The following is a 27,284-nucleotide window of genomic DNA, read 5'->3' on the forward strand; positions in this document are numbered from 1 at the left end:
TTTGGGGCTTTTTCTTTTTTTGTATTTTTTTTCAATTTACATCGAAGATAAAAAAAAACAAAAAAAAAAACATATTTACCATTTAAACAAATTCACCATTGATTTCATGTAAAATTTGTGTTTCTCTTGGTAGTAAATGCCACACAATGCTAATAGTAATAGCCGTTCAGACATATTTGATTTTACAGATTTTCAGGATCAGACACCTACGATGTATATGCAAAACACTCAGCCACTGCAATAGAAAGATTCTTGACATTTCCATTTTTAGAAGGATGCCCTTCCGAGTTTATGTGCAACATGTAAAAAACATGTCCTGATATGCTGGTAAAATGTTTATCCTCTTACTTTAGAGAACACTTACTCCAGTTGTGGACAATCAAAGCCCAGCCAGATGTTTGAAAAAGACAACAACAACAATAACAACACAAACAGTGAAGAATATGAGAACTACGATGAGCTTGTAGCTAAGTCCCTGCTCAACCTGGGCAAAATAGCAGAGGACGCCGCATACCAGGCCATGACAGAGTCTGAGATGAACAGCAGCTCGTCCAACAGTGCCGGTGAGGACGAAGATGAGGATGATGACGATGGTCCTGAGCGGAAGGTCGAGTTAAGTGTGGACCTGGACAGTGACGTGGTGCGGGAGACAGTGGACTCGCTGAAGCTGCTGGCACAGGGTCACGGAGCTGTGTTGCCAGACGATGGCTACCCGGAGACTGGTCCTGGCCAGGAACACCACAACGGCCAGCCTGAAGAGAACGAGGAGGGTGTGTGCCTTAGTAGTCTGGAATGTCTGAGGAACCAGTGCTTCGATCTGGCACGCAAGTTAAGTGAAACACAGCCACCTGAGCAGACAATGCTGCACCTCCAGGCTGAGCAGCAACACCTACAGAATCAGATGCACCTCCACCTGCCTCGCTACGAGAGTTGCCAGCAGGCCCCGATGGAGCCTCATAGACCAATGGAGAGGACCTACTCAGACATGGTGAACCTGATGAAGCTTGAAGAGCAGCTAAGCCCAGCATCCAGGGGTTACCCGTCCAGCTGTGCCCATGAAGGGGATGAAGACACAACGTCTGTGGCATCAGAGCATTCAGACGAGGCCTTCGACATCACCAAGGGCAACCTGTCACTGCTGGAGAAGGCCATCGCTTTGGAGTCAGAGCGTGCCAAGGTCATGCGTGATAGGATGGCGTCAGAGCAGGCAGTGGCTCGGAGGGACCATCACCGGCTCCATGGGGAGCACAGCCCCAGGCAGAGTAGTGGAGCGGAGGAGCGTAAAGCCCGACTACATCATGATGGGGCAAGAAGAGCCTATTACCCTAAAGGTAATAATAATAATGTACAAAACACAATGAAAAGTATCTGGTGTAAAATGTATTAGTTGAAAAGCAATGATTGACTAGAACATTCAACACCACAAAAAAATGAAATAAAATAATAGCAGAAAGTAATTTAAACACCAATAATATTAGCATTAATTTAGAAATTACAATGTATGCATACATTAAAGCAACACAAAAACCATTTTAAGGCTCAGTCTTCATTCAAACTTGGCTCACAGCTAACAAAAACAGGTCTTAGAATGTATGGAAATGTTTATAAAAAACCTTCCAGATTTGTGGTGAATTTCTACTGAAAAACACAACCGTCTACGGAAATGTGAGGCCATACTGAATATTAGAGTACACTTTACCATGGACACATTTAAAGTTTCACTCATATACTCTGAGCAGCTATTTCCACTTTTAAGGCTAAGAGTGAAATGTTGACACTGTAGCCACAACGGCACACTTTGTGACATGAGAACAATGCTTGCTTAGTCTCTAAAAAACAATTACAAGCAATCAGTGGACTTTAAGTTTAGCCATTTTAGTGAATAAAAATCCCTCAGTCAGGGTCTAAAGGGGTTACGGAGCAGCATATTTTTATATCTCCGAGGTGTTTTAGTAAGCGTCTTTGCATTAAGTCTTAGCTACATTACCCCAGTGGCATATGTACTAGCTGCAGGACTCCTTTAATGAGACAGACACATTATTCTGGTCGATCTCAGACGCTCAGATTGCAGTGGCAGTGACAGCAGAAGCAGCAGCAGCTTACGTTGTTAAAATAGGCCTGCACAGTAACATCAGAGGCTTGCCTTGTCAGGCATGAGTAATGGCAATCTGCACGGCCCGTTAGGACAGCAATTCTGTCCATGGCCTATTTCTCCAAAACTACTTTGATTCACACCCTCCTCCTCTGGGAGAGACACAGCTATGCTACGTGCTCTCATTATTATCTGTAAGAATCTGCCAGACTGTATCAGCATAACGTTTTGCAAAGGGTCGTTACGGTGTTCTCATCCTCTGCTCACCTCTAGATACTGGCCATTGTAATAAAAGTCATGACTTTAACTTCATTGCTCAGGCTATGAAGCTTGCAGCCATATCTAAACACTATACATTTCAGTCAGATTGCAGCTCTGCATATGGAATATTCAACTCAACTTAAAGCATGACATGAGCAACTAATGAAGCATTATGAAGCTGAAATTAAATAATATTAAAGAGAAAGTCTTGACTTTCTCGTGTTTGGACTTCTCGGACCTGCGGCTAGACGTTTTTAGATGAAGCACGAAATTAGAGTCATTTTAGTATTATTTTCACTACGATTAGATTTTTTTGGTAACTGTTTAATTAAAGGTTTGGTAATAAACTATTTATAAGCAAGTGATAGGAAGTTTATTGATCGAAGATTGATTGACTAAGTGTTAGTTCATATAATAATAAAACAGATTTTAGGATTTTATCATTTTTTTCTCTCCACCCAATTTTCTTTATAAACAAATCATTTACTTTATTTACAATGTTTTTATTGCTAATTGCTAGTTTTTTTCTAACGATTATATAATGCTATGAATTAAATAACTTTAATTCAGCTTATTTATTATAAGATTTTTATCCAGATCTTTAACTGTATATAAGTTATTTAAAATATATTTTAACTTCATGCAATGCTGACATCAAACTAATCGTTATTAAACTTTATTATCAAATTGTGGAGGAAAGTGTTACTAGTTTCATTTAATATTTGTGGCTAATTATAAATGTATTGCTCCATGTACAAGACCAAATTTCTTATTATATTTCATTATTTTTGGGAAGAAAAAACAATATAAATATGTTTTTTCAACACATACGAAAAGACTGTCAGTACCTTGATTAGGGAACTTCATTAGGGTTGCCTGTTCTGTACATTTTAAATATACAGGCCCAGGTATAGAGGCCAAGTCCCAGTGCAGGATGCTGACGGTGTTGGTGAAGGTGTAAATAAAGTCGTTATTAAGCAGTGACAGTCTGGATGGTCAGGACCAATTTCCATGTTCAACTGTAACAAAAAAGAAAACAAAGCAAACTCTATTAACATCCAGTGGAAGAAAGTTCCAAACTCATTAACCTTATATTAGCTTCATTATTTTGCATTGTTTTCCATAGTTGTTGGATAATAAGCGCATAATAAGCACACAGTCCTGAGTGCTGCAAAGTAAAAGCTTGGGCTGAGAAACCAGACTAGCTAACTAGAGCTTTGCACAATATATTATTTTTATGAAGAAGTAGAGGAAAATAATTTTGAATGTAATCTTGATGAAGTAAAAAAATTCTTTAGATGATTAATTGAAACAGCGATCAGCAGATTAGTTGATCATCAAAACAGTTGTTAGTATCAAAGTGTGAGAGCACTCATGAGAGCAATCATAATTAATCATGAAAAAGCAATTAACAAAACTTTTTTAACCAAAAAGGATCAGAGTGCCTATGATGCTAAGCACAAAATTTCTTCTAAATTTCAAAGTCACCTTAAAACTTATTTTTTTCACCAGATAGTCATTACAATCAGGACATATATTTTATGGACATCAGTGATTGATAAAAAAAAAAAATGATCTAATTAAATAATAAAAATAATAAATAAATAAAATTTTTATCGTGCAAATATTTGTTTGCAAATATATATTTATTGATATTTTTCGCTGATATCAGTGAAGAAGTATTAATCCAAGTTAATACTAATATTAAATAATACTGGCCAAACTTTTTTGTAGTCAAAACCATTCATTTCTGGTTGAATTCAGACTTTCCAAGTGTTTTTCTCAAACCGTCATGCATAAGTACTAGCCATTTTGGTTCATATTACAGATATGATATGGTTAGTGGCTTTGTGGAAACACTTTCACTGTCCAAATCATGTGCTCAGTTATTAGAGAATCTTTAAAGCCTTATTTAGAACTTAGACAAAAATGCCTTCAAAGGGAAAAGCCTTATTAGCTGCTTTGACTCAGGTTTAGTCATTATACATTATGACATTTGGACATTATACATTATACATTTTTAACGAAATATGAAATTCCCTTAGCTGTAAAAGCTAACAAACATGAAGATTATATTCCTTAGAGTGCAAAAAAAAAGTGTATGGTATATTCACTAAGTTTGGCAACAATATAGCCAGTTTTCATTATGTCCTCCTGATTGGAGGGTTAATAACGTGACATAAAAATCCAACTCTGAATTAGGAATTGTAACAGTATGTGGAAATGCTCTCTTTATTCTGCAGATCCTTCAAGAGGTGAGAAAAAAGAGAGCAAGTGCCCCACCCCAGGGTGTGACGGCACGGGCCACGTCACGGGCCTGTACCCGCACCACAGAAGCCTGTCTGGCTGCCCTCACAAAGACCGCGTCCCACCAGAAAGTAAGAGCATCCAGGACACGCTGGGGTTATTTACTGACCTTTTTCACACATTTGTGTTTGCAAAAATGCAGAATCGTAAGTAGTAACGGTTTAAAACCTCCACTGAGATTGTTGAACAACGGCGACAAAAAGTGCTGCGATCGCTGCAGTGTCTTTCAACACACAAACAAGTCAAGAAAACATCTGTATTTTAGCTTTCACTCATTTCCCACTGATGAAAAAATAATGGCTTGGATGAGAATGAGCATTTTAAGAGGCGGCACATGTAGCTAGCATTTATCTGTAAAAGTTATTCCTGCTCGTTTGAATAAAGCGATCAAACTGTTGTCTGGCAGAATATTTCTGACAAAGTCACTATATCACATCTTCCTCCCCAGCACACGCCCTGATTGTTGCTAATGCTATAGTTTATAGTTTCCATGCTTAGCTAGCTAGGAGTAAAAAATATAGCTAGCTACTTCCAGCTTAATTTGGAAGATCCTGTTCACTGTTGTTCATACATTTAAAAGTTTACCTAAGTAATGTTTAAAGCAGGAACCGTAACTCTATTATTCATTAACAGATATAATGACACATTTGTTGTGAAAAAGGTCCATTGCTGTAAAAGTCCTGAGTGTAGTTACACCTCCGACTGGTATGGGGGTGCTGTTTTATTTGATGTGCTTGTTGCCTGAAATGGTTATTGTATGTGCTGTTGTTCTATGCCTCTTCCCAAATGTGTGTTTGATGGCTAAGAAAAGCAGCTTGTTTGTGTGTGTGTTGTGCTTTGAGTTGGATTACATTGCATGTCTTGGTGTTGCTGATGAATTGATTGAGTAGGGAACTGAGGGAAGTACAGGACATATAACAAGCCAGCTAAAGACTAAGTTTAGATTCTACACCGTAAAAGAAAAGGTTATTAAGAGTGCATGATGACCATTTCGTGAATTTTATTTTCACAAAATCAAATGTTTCATTGTGTGAATTAGCATTAAAGTTCAACCAATTCTTCAAAACTGCACATGAAGCTAGTCTCATGAGGAATGGTTTAGTGGAATTTGGGGATTTTGGTTTATTGGATTTATGGGATTTTATTTTTGTTTATAGAAAATGTTCCAAAACTACAATTGTCTCAAGAGCTTAGCATGTCTTGGATTCACATCATATGGAAATGGTAACAAGTCTGCTCTGTTTGGGGGGGAAACGGTTCACATCTGACCTCTAAGTGTTCCTTCATTCCAGGTGTGATTTTTTTTGGGAGGTTTAATTTCTCCAAAGAACCTGGAAGTGAAACCAACGGTACCATTTTTGAAGCAAATTACACCTTAAACTTGGTATGTTAGTGTACATTTATTTTAAAAAATGGACTACAACTGATCAAATATGTGTTATACTATAGGTTACATGAAAGCTACTTAGTAAGTAACAAAATGTGTTGCACTGGTGCTTAATAGAATAGCTAGTATTATATATTAGTAGTGATACAGTATTGCTTCAAAATCAGAATAATTTAGTTTTCCTATGTTGCCAATTCTTTGTGTAAACTGACTTGACCAAATTTGCAAGAGAATAAACCTGGTAGTATATTACCTATAAAAATACCAAACACTCATCCATAAACAGATAACTGCTACTGTAAATCCTTAGAGCAAAAAACATTTAGGGATTTGGTCATTAACTTGGTCACAAACATTTACCATATTGGGTGAGTTTTTCTTTTGAAAAACTGGTGATCTTCCACTCTGCAAGGTGAAATCCATATCCAACTTGTACTTTGAAAATTCTCTGTTAGCATAACGCTGCACGCTACTAACACATCTCTGCATTTAGCTGCATGTGCTCCTTTCTGCACGGCTCAAATTATTTATCTTTCACTGTTTTTTTTTTCATGATCGTTATGCCAACTGTCTTTAAACAACTAACTCAAACTCATTCAGTCTAATTAAAGGCAAAGCTCTTCTTTCCACCTTGAGTGTTCCTAACCTTCACTGTTTCTGGCCTTCTCCTGTCTTCTCCTGTCTTTCCAAAGTTCTTGCAATGCATGAGAATGTTCTAAAGTGCCCGACGCCTGGCTGCTCGGGACGCGGCCACGTTAATAGCAACAGGAACTCGCACCGCAGGTGAGTCATTGCCCTGAGGAGCTGAAGAGGCTGGAAGCGCTTGTTGGTTAAGTGCTAGTGCAGGCTCAGGCTGTTTGTCTCAAGCGGTTTGTCTGGACAGTAGTAAAGACTGCACAGATGTGAAGAAGTATCTCTGTGTCATGGCGTCTTTGACTTGCTGAGAGAAGTGACATGGCATGCCTGAAATTAAATCCTTTAATGTAAAGTCATTGCCAATTCAGTTGTCATGCTTCAAACAAAATAATCTTAAATTGACTATGAATGATTTAATCACAGCTGTAGAGACAGAATTGTACAAACTCTTGAATAATTGGTAACTATTTATTTTTTAAAATTCATTTAAAATGATAACTCTAGTTATATTTCATCACTAATTCTACCATACACACTACCACCATTATACTTTTACATATTAACATTTAATGCATTTGACACAATTTCCAGACAATGCAAATGATTAAAGTGTATTAATAGACACAAAGCAGAATAAGACACAATTGTACCATCTCCTGTGTGCACTGGCCCACACACCCACACACTCAGCTCAGGTGCAGGTCTCCTCATCATGTGTACAGCTGTGAACTCCTGATCTCTCAGACACAGCCTCACACTCACAGCCGCTGCAGGCCATGTTATATGGAACGGGTCCTGTGGGACAGACTCACACCCACAGCGCCGGCGTTAAACCGGTTGAAATAAGGGGAAAAGAAAAAAAATTAAATAACATAAACGTATATATATATATATATATATATATATATATACGTGGTAGAGTATATGTGCATATCTGTATGTGTGGCTGCCGTGCTTCGTCTTTTGGTCGTCATGGCAACTCGGCATATTGATGGCGGTCCTGCAATCTGCCACTCAAGATATTTTCTTTCGTTTTTTCTTTTACTAATTCAGAAAGTGTGCAGAACTATATAGATTATACAGACGGTCCGTCTTTTTCTGTTCCACAGACGCTTATTTTTAAGAATGCTTGAGTGTGTGTGTGTGTATATGTGTGTGTGTGTGTGTCAGTGTCTGCTGTGCAAACAATGTGTTATGATTAAAAATATGCAAGAACACAGTAAAATAGACAAAGAAATGAAGAAGACATGAGGTGGGGAGGCAGAGTGAGAGAAGCCTTATTGGCCATGTTGTAGTTCTATGTTGCAGTGCTACAACCAAAAAGACCAAGATAACTGTAATGCTGAGGCTTCATGCTATAGATAGAATAGAACATACATAATTCTTACATGTGTTGTTTTTTATTACTATTATTCACCCACACATTCAGTGTTTGTGCATACAGTGGAAGCGACTGAATATACTGACTGGAACAAGCCTTATTGTGTGTGTGTGTGTGTGTGTGTGTGTGTGTGTGTGTGTGTGTGTGTGTGTGTGTGTGTGTGTGTGTGTGTGTGTATGTGTATGTATGTGTGTGTGTGTGTGTGTGTGTGTGTGTGTGTGTGTGTGTGTGTGTGTGTGTGTGTGTGTGTGTGTGTAGATATGTGTTCAGTGTGTGTGTGTGTGTGTGTGTGTGTGTGTGTGTGTGTGTGTGAGTGATTGAGTGAGTGAATGAGTGAGTGAATGTAGATATGTGTTCAGTGTGTGTGTGTGTGTGTGTGTGTGTGTGTGTGTGTGCGTGCGTGCGTGCGTGCGTGCGTGCGTGCGTGCGTGAGTAAGTGTGTTTGTGTGTTTGTGTGTGAGTGAGTGAACGAGTGTAGATATTGTTCTCTGTGTGTGTGCAAGGTGTGTGTGTGTGTGTGTGTGTGTGTGTGTGTGTGTGTGTGTGTGTGTGTGTGTGTGTGTGTGTGTGTGTGTGTGTGTGTGTGTGCAAGGTGTGCTACCACTGAAACTACTGTCTTCCTGGTGTTGCAGTCTCTCAGGATGTCCTATAGCAGCTGCTGAAAAGATTGCTAAGGTTCAGGAGAAGCACCAATCCAGTGACGGAACCAAATCCAATCAGGCATCCGACCGTGTGCTGAGGTACGGCTTACACACTCGCCTGGGACTACAATCAATCCCACACCCTACACACACTTATATGCCCCGTTAATGGCACCTTTCAAGAGCACAGGCGATTTTTTTTTTCTCAAATAAAAATCAGTCTTGTACAAATCATTGTTTAATAATTGCACTTCCTGTCAAACTGATGGAAGAATATTTGCAAAATAAATGCAAACAAATCGAATGTAAATATATTTATTCAAATTCAGTTTCCAGAATCTTTATTTCATGTTTCTCTCTGGTTTAAATACAAGGTTGCACACATGTAAAATCCTTTCGTTTTCCATGGTCACGTGGAAAGAACTTCCAATACAACAAAGACTCAAAGTTATTGAGCTGTACATATCAGATACTGTAGTAGATGTATAAGAAAAGCATCTAAAGTACTTTAGACAAAACAACTAAATTGCCAGGAAGAGGAAAGCATAAAAATACTTTTCATATGCTGAGTGAAAAGAATGTTAAGGAATACAAGGAAGTTCAGGGGCCAATACATATGAAAACAAAGAAGTGCCTTGCAACAAACGGGAAAGCATTTTATTTTTCATTTGTAAGCTTGGGGTAATATGTTATATAGGGATTTATAATCTCAAATTAGCTCATAATTTGGAATTTGAAACATAGTTTTTTTTTACAAGCGGGGCAAATAAACATGGAAGTGCCAGTATATCTATACATATACAAATTAAAATACATAAATGTTGATGCTACAGTAGTATGTATTGGCATCAGTGTGATCTGAAGTGAGTTTCTATATAATTTTGGAGTACTTGCTAAAATGTGATGATATATAATAGAAATCATTGATCACAGTATTAAGCTTTAATATACTGTTAACATACAAACATACAGGTTAACATCCACCCAATTCAGCGTAGGTCTACAAGGCTGAAGCTATAAAATCATAGCAGCGTCTCTGAGCTAATTAGCCTTTCTGCTAGCTCTGCTGATGCCCAGGCCGGGTTTTCCTCTCCCGCCTGTGTCGATGATTATCTTCCAGGCCTATGTGCTTTGTGAAACAGTTGGAGATCCCACAGTACGGTTACAAAAATAACGTCTCCACCAGCACGCCCCGCTCCAATCTAGCCAAGGAGCTGGAGAAGTACTCCAAGACCAGCTTCGACTACGGAGGCGGCTATGACGGCCAGCCTCACGCCTACAGCAAGCGCTCGCTCACACAGAAGAACCACGGACGAGACACTTCACCAAGAGGATACGAGGGTGAGCGCAACCTGATTACACTTTGACGTTTCTGGGAGTTCGTTTCTGAGGTACTGGGGTAACAGCTGGGAGCTGAATTTATCCTGAAAAAAAAAGCTTTTTATCAAAAAAAGACAAATTTCTCCCATCAGCACTGAACACTACCAACTTACTGGATGTAGATCTTTTTTTCTTGCTGTAGTGCTGCTTTGCCTCAAGGTTGAAAATATCCAAATATTTGGCAAGCAGCAGTGAAGGCATTATTCTAAAATAATCAGTGTAGGTCAGTCTTTTTTTACACCAGTGTGAGTTCTTATTGAATGAAAAGACAATGGAGGAGTTGGAGTTCATAAAATGTTTTCTAGCCTTCAGAAACAACCACAAAAAAAATAAATAGCTTGCTTCTTCAGCCTCAATCAAGTCATACAGACTGCAAGTACAAATAAAGACTTAAACCTTATCTGTATGTAACTAAATATAACCTGCGCTATAACCCCGGGTCATCGGTTCCACCATCAGTGGAAATAATTAAAGTAACTTTTCTTGTATTTACAGTACCGCAGACTGCTCCATGATCAGATATACAGAGAAACAAAACAATAGAGATACTAGATATTTTTTCATAGTTGGACAGATCCCTGTTGTTGAGCATTTTTTCTCTATCTGTCCAGTCAACCGACTGCTTATAAGAGCTTCTGGACTTTTCAATTGCAGAAGGTGGGATTCATCTAAATACGCTTAGAAAAGAATTGCAGAAAATAGAGTTTATTGAAGGTCCCTGAATCCATCAAATACATGATTCAAACATTCTGCCCAAATGACTAAAATGACTAGACTATTTTTAAACAGTGTTGAAGTTCATTCAGTCTAATTTACATCACGTTTTTTAGTCTAATATTTCGGTCTTACATCAAAGGTTATTTTAGGGTTTGTTTGTTTGGGGTTTATTTTTTTTTTCATTAAATGGCGTTCTTGAACTTTTTTAGCTTTTCATGAAAAAAATGAAGTAAGAGAATTATTAAATAAGATTTCAGGCTTGTTTTGCACAAAGGCCAAAAATAACTCCTAAAAATCCACCAAAATTTACACTTTACAATAACAGTATGTGAATACTCCAACAATAATTCAGAAATGAATACTTACTTAAATATGAACTAATGTTGATTTAAGGCATGGACTACTCACGAACTAATAAAGAGCTAAATTTAACTCTGACATCATTCTTATGAATTCATGCATGAATAACCACCACGTTAACTACATGTTACTACATGTTTATTAGTTAATGTATAATAATGTATTAATTAACACATAGGTGGAAACTACATACATAAAATCTCTTTGGTGTGAGAGTAAAACACAGGAACATACTCATATACAACACAGGATTTAAATGTTGATAGATAATATGGTCTGCTAATGAATGAATGTCAGTGTATTAATTTCACTCTTCTGGGTAAAGGAGCAGAGCCCTGGGGCCCGAGCCATCCAGAGCATGCACTAGACCTACAGAGAGATTGGAACAGAAATGGAAGGATGACGCAAAACTGGTTCAGATGCAATTATTGGTGTTTATTATTAGTATGTCTTCCTACGCTCGATAAGGAGGATCAGTGTAAATTATGAATGTAATCCAGAGACATCCAGTGATGTTTGTGTACGTAGTTGCATATGGCAGATGATATAAACAATATGAAATGATGCAAAGTTTTTCATTTACTGTATATTCGTTCTTATAGAACATGTTTGAGATTACCCTGATGTGTTAATTAATATGTTAACTAACAAATGTTTTAACGTGCTTAAGGTGGTCGGTATTCAAGTATGTCATGGTTATGCTCATAGCTCTTCATTAGTTCATGATTAGTACATGCCTTAACCTAGCCCATAATTGTGAAAGTATTCATTCCTGGTGTTAGAGCAGATTATGTAGATATGTTAGATCTTGAATAATGTATGTTTTTGCCTGCAAAATGTCTGTAAATGTGAACTATCTCTCTCTATTTCTCTTACTCTCTGCTTAATCTCTCTCTCTCTCTCTCTCTCTCTCTCTCTCTCTCTCTCACTCTCTCTCTCTCTCGATCTCTATCTCTCTCTTAGACTCATTTGCTCTCAGCATTCATCATGGAACATCAGACCATCCAATAAGCGAGTCTTGTAGGTGTCTACCTATCTACCCATCTATTCATCTGTTGTTCTCTCATTTTCTGACTTTGCTTGAACTCTATATCATCTATCATATCTCCTATGTCACTGTGCTTACTGTACATGTGACAGTAAATTTGCTCGTGTGTTTGTATGTGTGTGTGTGTGTGTGTGTGTGTGTGTGTGTGTGTGTGTGTGTGTGTGTGTGTGTGTGTGTTTACAGCCAAGCGGTACTGTAAGACCTCGAGTCCTGCCAGCAGTACAACGAGCAGCTACGCTCCCAGCAGCAGCGGCAGTAGCCTGAGTTGTGGGGGAGGAAGAGGAGGGAGAGGAGGAGGAGGAGGAGGAAGCAGCGCCAGCAGCACCTGCAGCAAGAGCAGCTTTGACTATACGCACGACATGGAGGCCGCTCACATGGCCGCAACGGCCATCCTCAACCTGTCCACGCGCTGCCGAGAGATGCCCCAGAGCCTGACCGCCAAAGGCCCTGAGCTCCTCGCACAGGTGAGCCCCAAACACCTGTTCTCACACGCACAGGCTGCTATACCTGTGCCATGATTTTCTACTTCTGTGTCTCTGTAATTCTCAGTACTTCTCAATGACACAATTTCTTGCTTTTTATTCTATCTTTCTATCAATTCTATCTTTTACTTCAGCATCTCTGACCCTGGTCTTCTCTTTATTTCACACACAAGGACTTTTCTGTGTTTCTGTGCCTGCATGAGCAATTGATTTCCATGCCTTGAAGTTATTCTGAGTTAGTCTCCTCGATGCAGTGTTAGTGTATAGCTCGAGTGGGTGTAAAAGGTGTGGTGTTTTTCATGCCACATTGAGCTCCACTGTGTGATGAACAGCTCCTGATTTCTATAGTGACACGCTGAATGCAGAGATAATACAAACGGTGAGAAGCAGCATCCGACAGCTGATACAGAATTGGTGCAGTATCAGCCTTCTGCCCTCTCTATCATTCGCTTTTATTCCTCTGTCTCTTCTTCCTTTTAAATCTGCCCATCTTCTCTCTCTCTCTCTCTCTCTCTCTCTCTCTCTCTCTCTCTCTCTCTCTCTCTCTCTCTCTCTCTCTCAACCTTTGTGTCACTCACTCTCCTCTGTATGAGACAGTTTAAATTGATGATGCTTTTAGCCCTTGTCCAGGCTTGGCCTGTTTTCTCATTGGGCCCAATAGGAAGGGTGTGACCTCTCTGTTAGGACGCTGAGGCTCACTGTAGTCTAGAGAAAGCAAAGAACAGGATGACTCAGATTGAGCACTAATGAGAGACGTAGAACAGTGAATGGTGCAAGATCATGCTCCTATTTTTTTCATTCTCTTTTCCTTTCTTTCTTCTGTTCTTCCTTTCTACCACACCCTTCTCTCTGCCATGTATTTCACCTCTTTTTTTTTAATTCTTAATTTTTTTCTTCTCTTTTCCATTTTTCTTTTCAGTCTTCTCTTTTTATTTCCTGTTTCTTCCACTTTTTATTCATCTCTTCATCTATTCATGTTTATCTCCTCTCTGGTCATTTAGATCTTTGCATATTTAAATGATTTCTTTTGATTTCTGTGCTACCTTATATACATTTCCATTACTCTATTCTTCAAATCTTACCATACTCTCTTTTCATTCTCACCTCTCCTCTCCTCTACTCTCCTCTCCTCTCCTTTTCTCGGTTTCTTCTCCTGTTCTCTCCTCCTCATTTCTCTTTTCTTGTCTTGCCTTCTTTCATTCTTCAATACTCTTTGTCTCCTCCGGTCTCCTGTCCAGAGTCCAGAGGAGCAGGAGGTGGAGGAGAGTGGGACTCTGGACCTCAGTGTGGGTCGTGCAGGGGGCATGGGTGAGGGCACAGTGCTCACGCCGCTGCAGCCCATGTCTCCTCAGCGGCAAGCACTGCTCAACAGCCGCTGCTACCAGATGAGCCCAGACTGCTGGGACTTGCCAGTGGACTACAACAAGATTAAGAGCTTGGACGAGGACCATAAAGAGGTACGGCCTCCAGATCCCACCTGGGAACAGTGCTGCTTTATTGGAGTTTATACAGATGGATGGGAGATCAGGATCTGCTAGTGTTTAGTTGGTTGCCATATACCAAGCACTTTAGTGGAAGACAGTAATCTCTCAGGTTTTAATGGGGCAGCAGATAAAGCAGATACGAGATATATGTCATATTTTACATTCTGACATATGGTGTGTGCCGTGGAAAAAAACCCAGGGAGGAGATGCAGAGAGTTGTTAAGTGCCATGCCACCAAAAGACCTTTAGAGACATCTAGTGGTAAAGACTGGAAGTGCTTGCTGAGTGATTTCATTTTATTTACAACTTTAATTACTTCGAATTTTTTGAAGCAAATTGAAACTTTAGTATCGAAGACATTTAATCCAGCAAATGTAATCTAGTAAATTGTGATTCATTGATATCTAGTCCTTGATTGAAAAGGATTTGGAATGAAAATTCCCAAATGACTGTAATTTAATACCACACAAGGATTGATCCTTACACATAGGCAACGTTATTATTTATAAGTGCTTTATTGAGTTTTTCTGGCCCTGCTAGGATGAGCTGGACCCTTTCCAGGATTTGCTGGAGAATCAGCAGTACCCGGGTGAGGTGTCCCTACCCAGCCCCAAACATAAATATGCCTCCTGCAAAGAAAGCAAGAAAGAACTCCTCACGTAAGAAGACTGACTATACTCTCTTTATCTAAAAATGGTTTTATGACAATGTTTTCTGAACTGAAGTGTCCATTAACTCTGGTTGAATTTTCACCCCAGACTTTCTAGTTGCCAGTTAGCTGATAAAGGCATGCGTAGTATGATGACAGCAAACTCACAGGATTTAAAGTAAGTCTTTATGACATCATGCTTATGTGATATATTGTATTCCTGTGCTGTGTAGACGTTTTCACTTATTCATGCCTGTTTTTAGGTGTCCTACTCCAGGTTGTGATGGCTCCGGGCATATTACAGGCAACTATGCCTCACACAGGAGGTAACCACACACACACACACACACACACACACACACACACACACACACACACACACACACACACACACAGTTAAACAATTTATTTATATCCACTCAGAAAAGTAATAATGAAGGACATGACAAATAATTGAAAAATACATCATTCTACAGTTATAACTGTAGATTTTTAAGATGATCAAGGTTATGTGTAGCAACAACTTCTCTATATATGACCGATGCCATTAACTTAGCTTTAAAAATGTTCTGTATCAATGAATGTCCAAGCTCCTTTTACAAGTGCCTCCAACATTGACATTAAATTAGGGGTGCAAAATATCATTCACTGCATTTATTATTGATTATATATATATATATATATATATATATATATATATATATATATATATATATATATATATATATATATATATATATATACTGTATATGCCAAGCACTCTTGAGACCTGTATATTTCGTAGGGAATGTTCTAGAAACAATGTAAGGATGTGAAAAGTGAAAATGTAAACTTTTTTCGATCGTAGTCTGTCAGGCTGTCCCAGAGCGAAGAAGAGTGGAATTAAAATCATTCATAACAAGGAGGACAAGGACGATCAGGAACCAATTAAGTAGGTTTTTAATTAAGTGTATGTCAAGAATATCTTCTGTCCAGTTTGTAATAAAAGATCAACGTTAGCATGTGTACATTATTGTATTGCAGGTGTCCTGTGCCTGGTTGTGATGGTCAGGGTCATGTGACTGGGAAGTATGCGTCTCATCGCAGTGCATCCGGCTGCCCACTTGCGGCCAAGCGCCAAAAGGATGGCTTTGTGAACGGTGCTCCATTTCCATGGAAGTCTGGAAAAAACGATGGAATGTCATGCCCAACACCTGGGTGTGATGGCTCGGGACATGTCAGTGGCAGCTTTCTCACACACCGGAGGTTTGTACGGAAGGGGGACAGAATAAAGACACATAGACACAAGTTGTGAGAAGCATAAATGATTTCTGTAAATGAAATACACATGTGTTTCTGTGTCCAGTCTTTCTGGCTGTCCACGTGCTACTTCAGCTATGAAGAAAGCACGGATGACTGGAGTTGAAATGCTTACAATCAAGCAGCGTGCAAACAAAGGTACATCATATGTAAATGTATTGTAAATGAATCAACAGACATGATGAAAGGATTTGTCATTGTATGGTTGTGTTTAAACAATGTCAAGTCACGAGATTACCTTTTTGGCTTTAAGTCATGTTGCGCTCATGTCTAGGAATAGAGAACGATGAGGAAATCAAACAGCTGGATGAAGAAATCAAAGATCTTAATGAATCGAACAATCAAGTGGAGTCAGATATGATTAAACTTAGGACACAAGTAAGCTTTTTTTTTTTACCTACTTTCACTGCAAACAATCATCTGTGTGAAGTCTTAGCAATCCCTCCTCCTTCCTTGCCCAGATCACCACTATGGAGACCAACCTGAAGTCAATGGAGGAGGAGAACAAGGCCATTGAACAGCAGAATGACTCACTACTGCATGAGCTGGCTAACCTCAGCCAGTCGCTCATCAACAGTCTGGCCAACATCCAGCTCCCTCATATGGTACGATACAGACAGACAGCTCATCACCTACACACTACACAAAACACTTTATCAAAGGCTCCTGAATTGAACTCAGATCTAAAATGTTAATGCTAGAGGATATAACAATGAAACCCACATTTAATGGCTTGCAAATTTAAAACAGCACTCAACAGTGAAAGTTGTTTGGGTTCCCATGTGTGTAATGGGTCACTAATACGGCTGACTTTCTGCCATCTGCTTCTTTATGTATGTTGTTGAGTTTGTCCCAGCTCCATATGCTTCTGTGCTTAGGTCACTTTCCTTACTGATCATTCTATGAAAACAATCTCACACCTCAAATGACTGTCTTTCAGTTGAGTACGAACATGGCTTAAAGCGGCGGCACATACTCACACGTTATTTGCTCGGGGCTGCTTCATACTGCCTGAGACAGGGTGTGATTGGACAATCCCTGTTTTTAATGCCTGCCATGTTGCTAAACAACTGAAACATGTCCTTTCTGAATATGGCTCCTCAGTTCTCCACCTCCACCTCCAGTGAAACGGGATTCAATCCGATAAGTCTTGGCACTCCTCACATCTCACCTGCATCGGATGACTGTTGGTTGTTTCTGTGCTGTTTCTAGTTCTCTACATTCTCCATTAGGAGTCTGAGGCAAACTTGGACACACAGGCCCTTATTCCTCAAAGTGTATCTGTCGCTCAGTTTTGGTGGATCTATCCCGTATCGTTAAACTCACGTCTGCTCTGAATGCATGTACATTTTAGTGTAGTGTTTAAACAACCTGGAAAATGCTTTTAAATAATAATAATAATAATAATAATAATAATAATAATAATAATAATAATAATAATAATAACAATATACTTTAATAATAAGAATCAGTATTTTTAGTTGACTATTATTATTATAGTTTTAAAAAATGACCAGATAACATTACTTATCACAGATCTCAATAAAAGATCTTCCTTTTATCGCAATGTTTAGTGTCATGAGAGTTTGTAAAGCTGAATCAGAGCAACAGCCTTGAATCTTTATATGGTCTGTATACAGTATAACAGTGGTATATATTGCACAAACTACTTCATATGTCACTGTGTGACTGTACGAATGTCTCGGTAAGCATGTGGATGTGCACGTGTATAGATGTTCAAGTGATTCCCACTATTCAGGACAATTAAGAGGGGTAAAATAGTTAGTCATTGATAGAAACTGATTCTTTTCTTTAGATCTTTTATAAGTGTACTACTCTACTTAAAAACCTATATACACAGTATATAAGCTAGAACAATGCACTTCATGATTAGGGTGTGTGCAATATGAGCAAGATACTGTTGGTATATGAGGTTAAACTGGGCCTTTTTTTATTTATATCTGACATGTAAATAAGGGGACTGGCTCTTTTTTGACACCTCTTTCATGAATCTCAAATTTGTTTATGTCCTTCTACACAACTATGCGCTCTTTTATAATGCAGCTTTGACGAATAAGGGCCGATGTGTTTCTCATGTCCACACTCAACTTTTGGCTGTCCATTCTTGTAAAGTATACAGACATTATTCGTTGAGATCTGCAGGATTTGGGGGGAAACAAAAAAACAATATGTTCAGCTAATAGTATTCTCTCTACACCTCTCCCCTGTAGAAACCGGTGCCACTGAAAGAGGCCCCTGTTAAAAATTACTGCTGTTTACAGATGCCCCACAGAGTAAGACATTCATTTTCCACAGTCTAATTTATCCTTTTATTGCTCCTATTATTTTGTTCCCTATAGCCCTCTTTTTCTCCGTTACACCCTCTGTGGTGTGTATATGCAGTTTATCAAAATAGGTCCATATGTGTTTCTTTATATGAGTTAAAAAAGAAGTATAAAGTGTATAGATTACAGCTGACATAGTGAATGCAGCTGGAGTTACACTATGAGCCATATTTACTTGTTTTCTGATGTTATGAACCAGACATTATTACATTTAAGTAGTCGGTGCTGGTTGATAGTCTTGCCTTCCATGGCCCTGCAATTTGTGTTTTTATTTCACTAGTATCAGTGCTGATACACTCATATGCATGAGATTCACCATAAGGCATGCACTCATAACACATGCTTTTTTTTCTTGTTAAGTTGTCCATCTCTTGATGTACGGAGTATCCAGGACAGTTTAGAAATCTCATTGTTTCTTTGTTAGTTTTGCCCGTGCAGTTAGGATGCACAATACAATCCTTCCCTAAGATGTTCCACTTCCCTGTCTCATGTTTGTTGATCCATAAATGCCTCAAAAAACTTCTCCCTTCGTTGACTTTCATTGATTCCAATCTGTTCCACAGGAGCCGATGAACGAGCAAAATTTTGACAGTTACGTGAGCACTTTGACAGATATGTATACGCATCAGGACCAGTACCAGAGCCCTGAGAACAAAGCCCTGCTGGAGAACATCAAACAAGCTGTGCAGGGCATCCAAGTGTAGCTCCCTGAGCCACTGCCACGTTTTTTAAGGGTTTGCTTTAAGCAAGCACTGATACACAAAAAGAAGGCAAACGGAAACAAGGAGGAAAAAAAAATATGTATAAAGTCTGGATATCGATTATGTTTTTTTGCTGCTGTAATTAACTGTATTATCTTTCATTATTTATGATTCTGTTATGCTTTTGAGGGGGAAAAAACACGAATTATTTGTTGCCTTGCTTTAACGATGATTACCAATGGCAAATGTTTTGAGGATCATTCATGTTTTGTACATTTTTCATATGACCTGACATAATGTGATGTACTGTTTATAGCTGCTAATGTATGCACATTTTAGTGTATATGTATTTATTAATTGTAAACAAACAAAAAAAACATTCATTGTTTTAAAAGGCTTAAAGACAAGAAGGAAAAACATAGTGCTGAAAATGTGAAAGGATGGGAAACGTCAAGGGCAATCAGCTAACATAAGCTTTTCCTTTTAAAAATAAGAGGAATTCGATGCGTACAGTGTAGGTTGTTTAATGTATGTTAAACCGCTATTTTTTTTTCTTAAATAATATGAAAAAATTTCATAAAGGTACGTCATAGTGTTCAAAGCATTTTGCAGCCGTCAGTGTGGGCACTCTAATGAAGTACATGTGTTGCTCTTTGAGCGTTTAATTGTTTCACTTTCAGAACATAAAATGGATAAAAATGGATAGACAAAAAAAAAAGTACATTTTTGTGAAACATCATGACACGGAAACCCATTGGTGCATATCCCAAGATTGTGAGAGAAATATTTCATAACTTCAATCATCCATATTGTATATTCTCCAAATGTGATTCCCATTTGGTTAACTCCAATCACTATGGAAAATATTAAGGAGACAATCCAGCATAAATTATGAATTTATGACCATAAAAAAATATTAGTAGGTAGTAAAATAGCTTATCAGCAATATATGACAATGATTCAATCATTTATTTAGATATGGGATGCAAAAGTTCGGGTATATGCAATTTCTTATTGTAAACATCACAGAAAGCTGATTAATCTTTTTACTAAATGTAAAGTATTGAGTTTTATATAAATCTTTTACTACAATCATGTGTTAGGGTTTAAACATGAGTGAAGTGATCGAATCCAAATGGATGAACGCATATGCATTATAATTTTACATTTCTCATGTTCTGTTTTGCACAGGGACACCTTTGTTTCCATGTTTTGATGTTATACGTACATATATTCATACCTACACACACACACACACACACACACACACACACACACACACACACACACACACACACACACACGCGCACACACACACACACACACACAGGGAGGTGCCCAGAAACTTTAATCCAGAGACTTGCTTTGTTTGTCAGTGTTAGAATAAATATGTGTTGGACTTACAGGGTTGACATCACTGTTCAATTCATCACCATGTCAATGCATTATCCTGTAAAAAAAAAAAACTGTATATCAGCATCAGATGCAAAGCACATGACATGTTTCTCTGTCAGCGTTGCAGATATAAGCATTATGGGTATGTCAATTCAGAGTACCATGTACCAAGGGCAGTATTTATTACACTTGTGGAAATCTGTATTTTATTATCACATTCTTGATTTTTGGGTTTTGTCTACGGTGAATCCGAAGCACTTTAAAGTCTGAGAATCACGGAAACCGAAGCAAGGTTTTACAGAAGCTTTGTAATAACTTGGACAATGGCATGTTGTACAGGCCTAAAATCCTCAATTCACCATTTGGGGATGACTATAAGAGCAATCGGTTCCAGAGCGAGCAGAAATGTTGACTGGCGTGACCGGTTGAAACCACTTCATGATGTATAAGGAAATATATGTGCACTCAAGACTTGTAGACAGAAATGCACTTGACCTCAACATATTAAACTCCCCAAGCATGTCCCCATTTTTTTAAATATTGACAACACACGCTGGCATTAAGCAGTATCGTATTAATGCTTCAGTTTAGTGGCTTAAGAGTCGGTTGTGTGTACTAAGCATGATCTTCATAAAATACATCAGGTTACCATGTTGTCACCATTATTCCTAGCTATATTCTTTATTCGTTTTAAGCTAGTGCAGCATTTTTATTATTTTTTTAAAAAGAAGTCATGCCAAGGTGCTAATCATTCTCATGTATCATGCATTGGAACAGAATAACAGATCAGCTTCTTTCTCTTCTCTCCAAAGCTTTGTGTATGCAGCTGCCGATGTAGTAATGCTTCTAATAGACTGATAGCAAAATTTCCTTTCATAACCTCCCATTACTAATTCAGCAGGAAAAAGGACAATAAGCACAATTTTGCTGCTCACCTTTTGTTCTAACATATTGTAGTACCTAATTAAAAATGTTATCTGTAACTATTTAAATAGAAAACACTAAGTACAGTATCACATGCCTGAATGCGGAATACTTTTCTTATTATTAATTGTGAATTCATCAGGTTACAAGTTTCCATTTGAAAAGGACTTAAATGAATCATTTTAAAACGATTTTATATTCGAAAAGAAACATAGCTTTTTTCTTATCTTGCTCTCTAACTCTAGCTCTTTCTTTTTTTTAATTACATGGCATGATTTTGGTTGATATGATACTTTCGGTTGATATGATACTGTAAATGTTTAAGATCACAAGTTGCAGTGATATTTCATTCTGAAATTGTGAACTTTGTACAATTTTTATTATGCTGGTGTTGACATCTCTTAATCAATAAAACTTGTGTTGCCACATGGCATATCTCTTTGTTTTGGTGTTACGATCGAAAGAAAATTAAAGTCGAACTCAGCGCTTTTAGCATTCGATGGGGATGCCTCTGCCACTGAGAGGTCTAGTTCTGCTTATTACAATTTTGTATGCCAGAAATAACATGGTTTATAGAAAGAAAGCTATGCTCTGAATTAGCAGATAGCAAAACACAGAATAAAAAACATCTACTTCTTATTATGCTAGTTGATGTTAATTGCTGGTAATGTAGTCTATTGTACAACTTGCCAGTCTAACTAACTTCAATAGATGTTATAACTTTAATAAATCATAAATACATTACAATATTAATGTACTGAATTAATGTGTTACTCAGCAAAGCTAGTTAATTAAGGCTACATAACTAAGATACCTGGATTGAACTAACAGTGGTACGTAACCACTATGACCGCTTACTGAACCTAACCGATCCATCGTGACACACTATTAGTTAGTCTCATTGCTTGGTGGTGCACTCAGCTGGGATAGATCTGCATGGCCAGGCTGTGGCCCATGTGATTGTTGTAGATAAAACCACTTGGAGACTATCACAGCATCTTTGAACTGCCATTGTGTCGGTCAGCTTTGTGCTCGGTCTTCATCAGTGAACATTTGAAGACTTTGGCAGGAAGGAATTACTGTAAAATCTGTAATGAACTCGAAAACTACGCTGACCTTTTGGTTCCTCAGGAGCTCTTGGTTGCTTAACTCCACTCGACCACATACTGCTGTATACAGGACAATATTTATGGGTATATTATTTACTGTCCAGTGTTGCCCAAGTAAGGATGATTTCTCGTCTGAGTCTGGTTCCTCTCAAGGTTTTTTCTTCATATCATCTCAGGGAGTTTTTTATCTTTGTTAAAAATCAATATCAATTGTTAGAAGTGCTATACAAATAAATTGAATTGAATTAACTTCATATCACAGGGGCATAGCTCACAGCTGTGGATCATTCAAGAGCTCACCATCTCTCTCGCTCTCTCTCTCTCCCTCTCTCTATTTCAAAGTAAATGTATATCGGGGTCTCCAACCTTTATTTGCCTGAGCCAAGAGCTACTCATTTTAGATTATTAATATCAATTATTTACATAGCTTATTGTAACAATCTAGACCAGACCCTAAATATGTTATGTTTGTGTGAACATTTAAGAAAAATCAGTTATTATTGTCAGATTTCGTTCATTCACATTAATTCTGTTATTAATCAGCAAATTGGTCCCATGGCACAAACTCTGATAGACTGAAAAATACTTTTTGGGGGAAATAATAATAATAATAATAATAATAATAATAATAATAATAATAATAATAATAATAATAATAATAATAATAATAATAAAACCAAAACCTTTTATGTGACTTTATGTGATAAAATAATATTATTTTTCTGACATTTTTATGCAATTTCAGTGGGAAAAATAAAACATAACTTTACTACAAAATACCACCTGCACTAATAAGAAATATCTACACACACTCGTCCTTCATCTTTGTACAGCAAGATATATTTATTCATCGGTTTTGCTTAAACAGCTTTGTAGCTGTATTCCTAACGCTGTCGAATCCCCAGCAGCTTCGAAGATGAATGGATCTGCCATATGTTTTCTTTATCCTTTATCCAAACTACTTTAATTTGTGCTTATAAATTGAGGTTTATATAGGGCATCCATGTACGGCCTTGGAGCTAGCTCGTGCATGAGGAAAGGAGTACGATTTGTCCGTGGAGTCAGATCTTAATGAAACACTGAAAATGGAGGTTATGGGTGTTATTGAGTTAATTTCATTTGATCAATTTGTACATAGTCTATTAACCTTTAGGTGAGCTAATGTAAGCTCAGGAAATATGTGTGTAATCAGATTCAGCTTTATCAGACTTTCTGTCCCTTATGTGTGCATGAAACAGTTACTAAGTAGTGGACATCCTCTTCCAAAGCTTTCAGTACTACTGTTTCTTTTTCTATAATCACATATAAACAGATAAACACATACCCCAGACAGATCCTGAACTCTTGTTAGAAGATCTTCTGAAGATTAATTAGAAGTCTGAAGTTAGAGGAAACTTATTTACACAGAAAGTTTGAGTTGAGTTTGTTATGCTAGCACAAGCTGGATACAGACATGTGAGTTGGGTCTCTGCTTTTTAGAGGGAAAATTTTGCTGTGTGAGTGTGTGTTGAATGCATTTTTTTTTTAACTTACAAGCATTGTTTTGTAAAGTTTCAGTTAATGTTTTTTAAAAGAGAGGCTTGTCATAAAGCACATCGAGACCCAGCTACCACTTTCACTGGAGCCCTTAGTTTGTGTATTGTCCAAACAGTAGCTATTGAGAGCATTCTGAGCAGCTGCATCACTGTCTGATTTGGGAATTGCACCATCTCGGACCACAAGACCCTGCAGGGGATACTGAGGACAGCTGAGAAGATCATTGGAGTCTTTCTTCCCTAGGTCATGGACATTTACACGACACGCTGCATCCACAAAGCCAACAGCATTGTGGATGACCCCACACACCGCTCACACACACCCTCCTGCCATCTGGAAAAAGGTACCGAAGCACTGCACTGCACCAAATACACACTCATCCAACATACATCCAAGTCTACAGCATTTGTTTTGTATAGCACTTTTAACAATCGACATTGTCTCAAAGCAGCTTTACAGAAGCATAGAGACAGAATAAAAATGTTAAAGTTTAAAATTAAGTTACTATTTATCTCTAACATCTATTGCCTCCATATGCCATTTGTGATTTAAATCAGTTTGTTGTTGTTGTTTGTTTTTTTTTCAAAAAGAAATCCATAACACTTTTACAGTACACGTCAGTCATGTCCACAGGTGTTCACTCAGTCCTGTTACCCTAACACATTTCCCTTTGTAAAAAATCTGGAACATTCCACAAGTCAAACGTCCACAAGGAAGTAGCATCATCTTGAGCATCATTGGCGTCATTGGAGCATCACCTGTGCCTAATCGAATAAGCATCGATAGGCAGAGGAAACAAGCTATTAATCCCACTATCTCATTTTCTGCTTCTCTCAGATATATTTTAATTGTTGATCATTATGTGTGTGTGTGTGTGTGTGTGTGTGTGTGTGTGTGTGTGTGTGTGTGTGTGTGTGTGTGTGTGTGTGTGTGTGTGTGTGTGTGTGTGTGTGTGTCCACTGTGATAACCAGTTCAAACACCTAGAAACCCAATTACTGAAACGTGTACAACAGTTAACACACATGCACACACATATACACACTGAATCATGTGTGTGTATTTTTACATACATCAGTGATATTATAGCAAAATAGATAACCATAACATTATTATTAACTCTGTAAATGCATAAATTTTTTAAATAAAATTTCTGCTTCTCCCAGATATATTTTTACTGTTGATCATTATGTGTGTGTGTGTGTGTGTGTGTGTGTGTGTGTGTGTGTGTGTGTGTGTGTGTGTGTGTGTGTGTGTGTGTGTGTGGGTGTGGGTGTGTGGCCAGACATGTTCACCTCAAGATGCTGGGGATTTAGAAGTTCTTAGAGATTCTTAGTTTCGAATCTGTATGAATCCCCCACATCTCCCTGGAGCACCTGCCCCAAGTGCTCATCTTACTCACTGGCTCCATCAGAATGACGCAAAAATAATGTGAGACAACCCAAACACATAAACACTCATTAAATATTAGACATGAGTCAAAACAGTGTGCTAGTATATTTTTTCTTATTGTCTGACTAATTACAAGGGAGTACAAACTTTTTTATACAATGTTGATTGAAAGTTTGTGAATCTGCATAAATATGACCTTAAAAGTTGTGAAGTTCTAAAAGGAGATAGGTAAAAGTAGTAAAATGAGTATAAATAACAAACAAAAATATTGTACTCTATCATTTATTTATTGAGGAAATATTGCATATTTGTGAGTGGAAAAAGTGTGACCCTAAAAATGTATAAATTTAACTGAATGCGTAACTTAGCTGTGCAAACACGCGCACGCACACACACACACACACACGCGCACACACACACACACACACACACACACACACACACACACACACACACACACACACACACACACACACACACACACACACACACTTATGGACACAATTTAGAATTGTTGTTCTCTCATTAATCATTTATTTTAAAAAATAAATACACAGTGAGGTTTAAACATTTTGAGAGCACTAGTGATTTTTTATTACAAACAATATTATTACAAACTTGAGTATAAAGTAGAATCTCAGAAATATTTTAAAATTAATTTCCGAAGGATTTTCAGGGTTTCTTAGTATTTATTGTGCACTTCTTAGTATTTATTGAGCTGCCATAAACGTCAAGGATTTGTATAAAACATAACGATATATGTCTTATCAAATCCATTGGAGTGTCTGTACCTGTTGGTGATAACAATGACATAGAAATAGAAAGACATAAAAAAGATTAAAAAAAAGAAATAAAACAATAATACATAACAATACATAATATTCATTAAAATACTTATAATTCTAAAATAATATTAAACATTACAATAAGAACAAGGAAAAATTATCTTGGGCTTTGTGAGCACTGTAAGATGCTCAAACCCAGTCAACTGGTCAGAAAGACTCAGTCCTCGTCATTTTCACTTAGGTCTTCGCTTCCTCCTGTTTCTCTCACATCTAACACGTCAGTCTACGTGTACCACCCACTTCTGTATCATCTAATACATGTCTGACCTTTGTTATGAGATAATCAATGTTATTTTCTTCATCTGTGGGTGGTCATAATGTTTTAGCTCCTCAGTGTACAATGGTGTCTAATGTCACTCTCTGACCTTTGTTACGTTTGATATAATCAATGTTATTCTCTTCATCTGTGGGTGGTCAGAATGTTTTAGTTCCTCAGTGTATAATGTCACTCTCCAGTGCCACCCAAAAGAAGACAGTGGAAGAGTTTCCAGAGTTTCTTCCTCCTGCCATCTGAGGGACTTTTTCCTTGCTACTATCACCCCTGACTTGCTCACTGGGGATACATCTGTACCTATATCCAGAAATCTGTAAAACTGCTTTGGGATGTAATGTCTACTGATAAAAGAAGAAAGATATATAAATGAAATATATAAAAAATATTTATCGAATTGAATGACAGTAAAGTGAATAAAAACTAATTCAATAAAATTTAGTAAAATAAACTAAAGCAACTAACTGTTGTTCTTAGTTTTTTTTATTGTGTATACAAATATGTATGTAACCCCGGGGTGGGTTACATAAATATGTATCATTATGTAATGAGGGGTGTAAAGACATAATTTCTCCACTTTTCTTATTGCTTTCATTAAATCTATTCTACTATGTTGTCTGAAAAGTGTTGCTCTGTGGATGAAG

The 27,284-nt window shown here is 37.8% G+C and overlaps 1 protein-coding gene across 14 annotated transcripts in view; it reads left to right on the forward strand.

Annotated features, from left to right (window-relative positions):
- Positions 1 to 20,516, forward strand: part of myt1la (myelin transcription factor 1-like, a) — a 47,555-nt gene extending 27,039 nt beyond the window's left edge. For 7 of the 14 annotated variants that reach the window (XM_027166324.2, XM_027166323.2, XM_027166322.2 and 4 more), the window contains 18 exons: positions 354 to 1,331; positions 4,597 to 4,731; positions 6,740 to 6,830; positions 8,697 to 8,804; positions 9,826 to 10,046; positions 12,126 to 12,182; positions 12,394 to 12,674; positions 13,931 to 14,149; positions 14,717 to 14,835; positions 14,935 to 15,003; positions 15,089 to 15,151; positions 15,673 to 15,756; positions 15,849 to 16,070; positions 16,171 to 16,262; positions 16,399 to 16,502; positions 16,586 to 16,729; positions 18,356 to 18,418; positions 19,033 to 20,516. In XM_027166324.2, the coding sequence (XP_027022125.1) occupies positions 354 to 1,331; positions 4,597 to 4,731; positions 6,740 to 6,830; positions 8,697 to 8,804; positions 9,826 to 10,046; positions 12,126 to 12,182; positions 12,394 to 12,674; positions 13,931 to 14,149; positions 14,717 to 14,835; positions 14,935 to 15,003; positions 15,089 to 15,151; positions 15,673 to 15,756; positions 15,849 to 16,070; positions 16,171 to 16,262; positions 16,399 to 16,502; positions 16,586 to 16,729; positions 18,356 to 18,418; positions 19,033 to 19,173 (3,191 nt within the window). In that variant the 3' untranslated portion in view covers positions 19,174 to 20,516. The remainder of the gene's footprint in view (positions 1 to 353; positions 1,332 to 4,596; positions 4,732 to 6,739; positions 6,831 to 8,696; positions 8,805 to 9,825; positions 10,047 to 12,125; positions 12,183 to 12,393; positions 12,675 to 13,930; positions 14,150 to 14,716; positions 14,836 to 14,934; positions 15,004 to 15,088; positions 15,152 to 15,672; positions 15,757 to 15,848; positions 16,071 to 16,170; positions 16,263 to 16,398; positions 16,503 to 16,585; positions 16,730 to 18,355; positions 18,419 to 19,032) is intronic. The other 7 variants (XM_027166328.2, XM_027166331.2, XM_027166332.2 and 4 more) reach the window with 5 other exon arrangements.
- The last annotated feature ends 6,768 nt before the right edge of the window (positions 20,517 to 27,284 follow it).

Source organism: Tachysurus fulvidraco, chromosome 16 (assembly GCF_022655615.1).
Source record: "Tachysurus fulvidraco isolate hzauxx_2018 chromosome 16, HZAU_PFXX_2.0, whole genome shotgun sequence".
In the NCBI taxonomy this organism is placed as follows: Eukaryota; Metazoa; Chordata; class Actinopteri; order Siluriformes; family Bagridae; genus Tachysurus; species Tachysurus fulvidraco.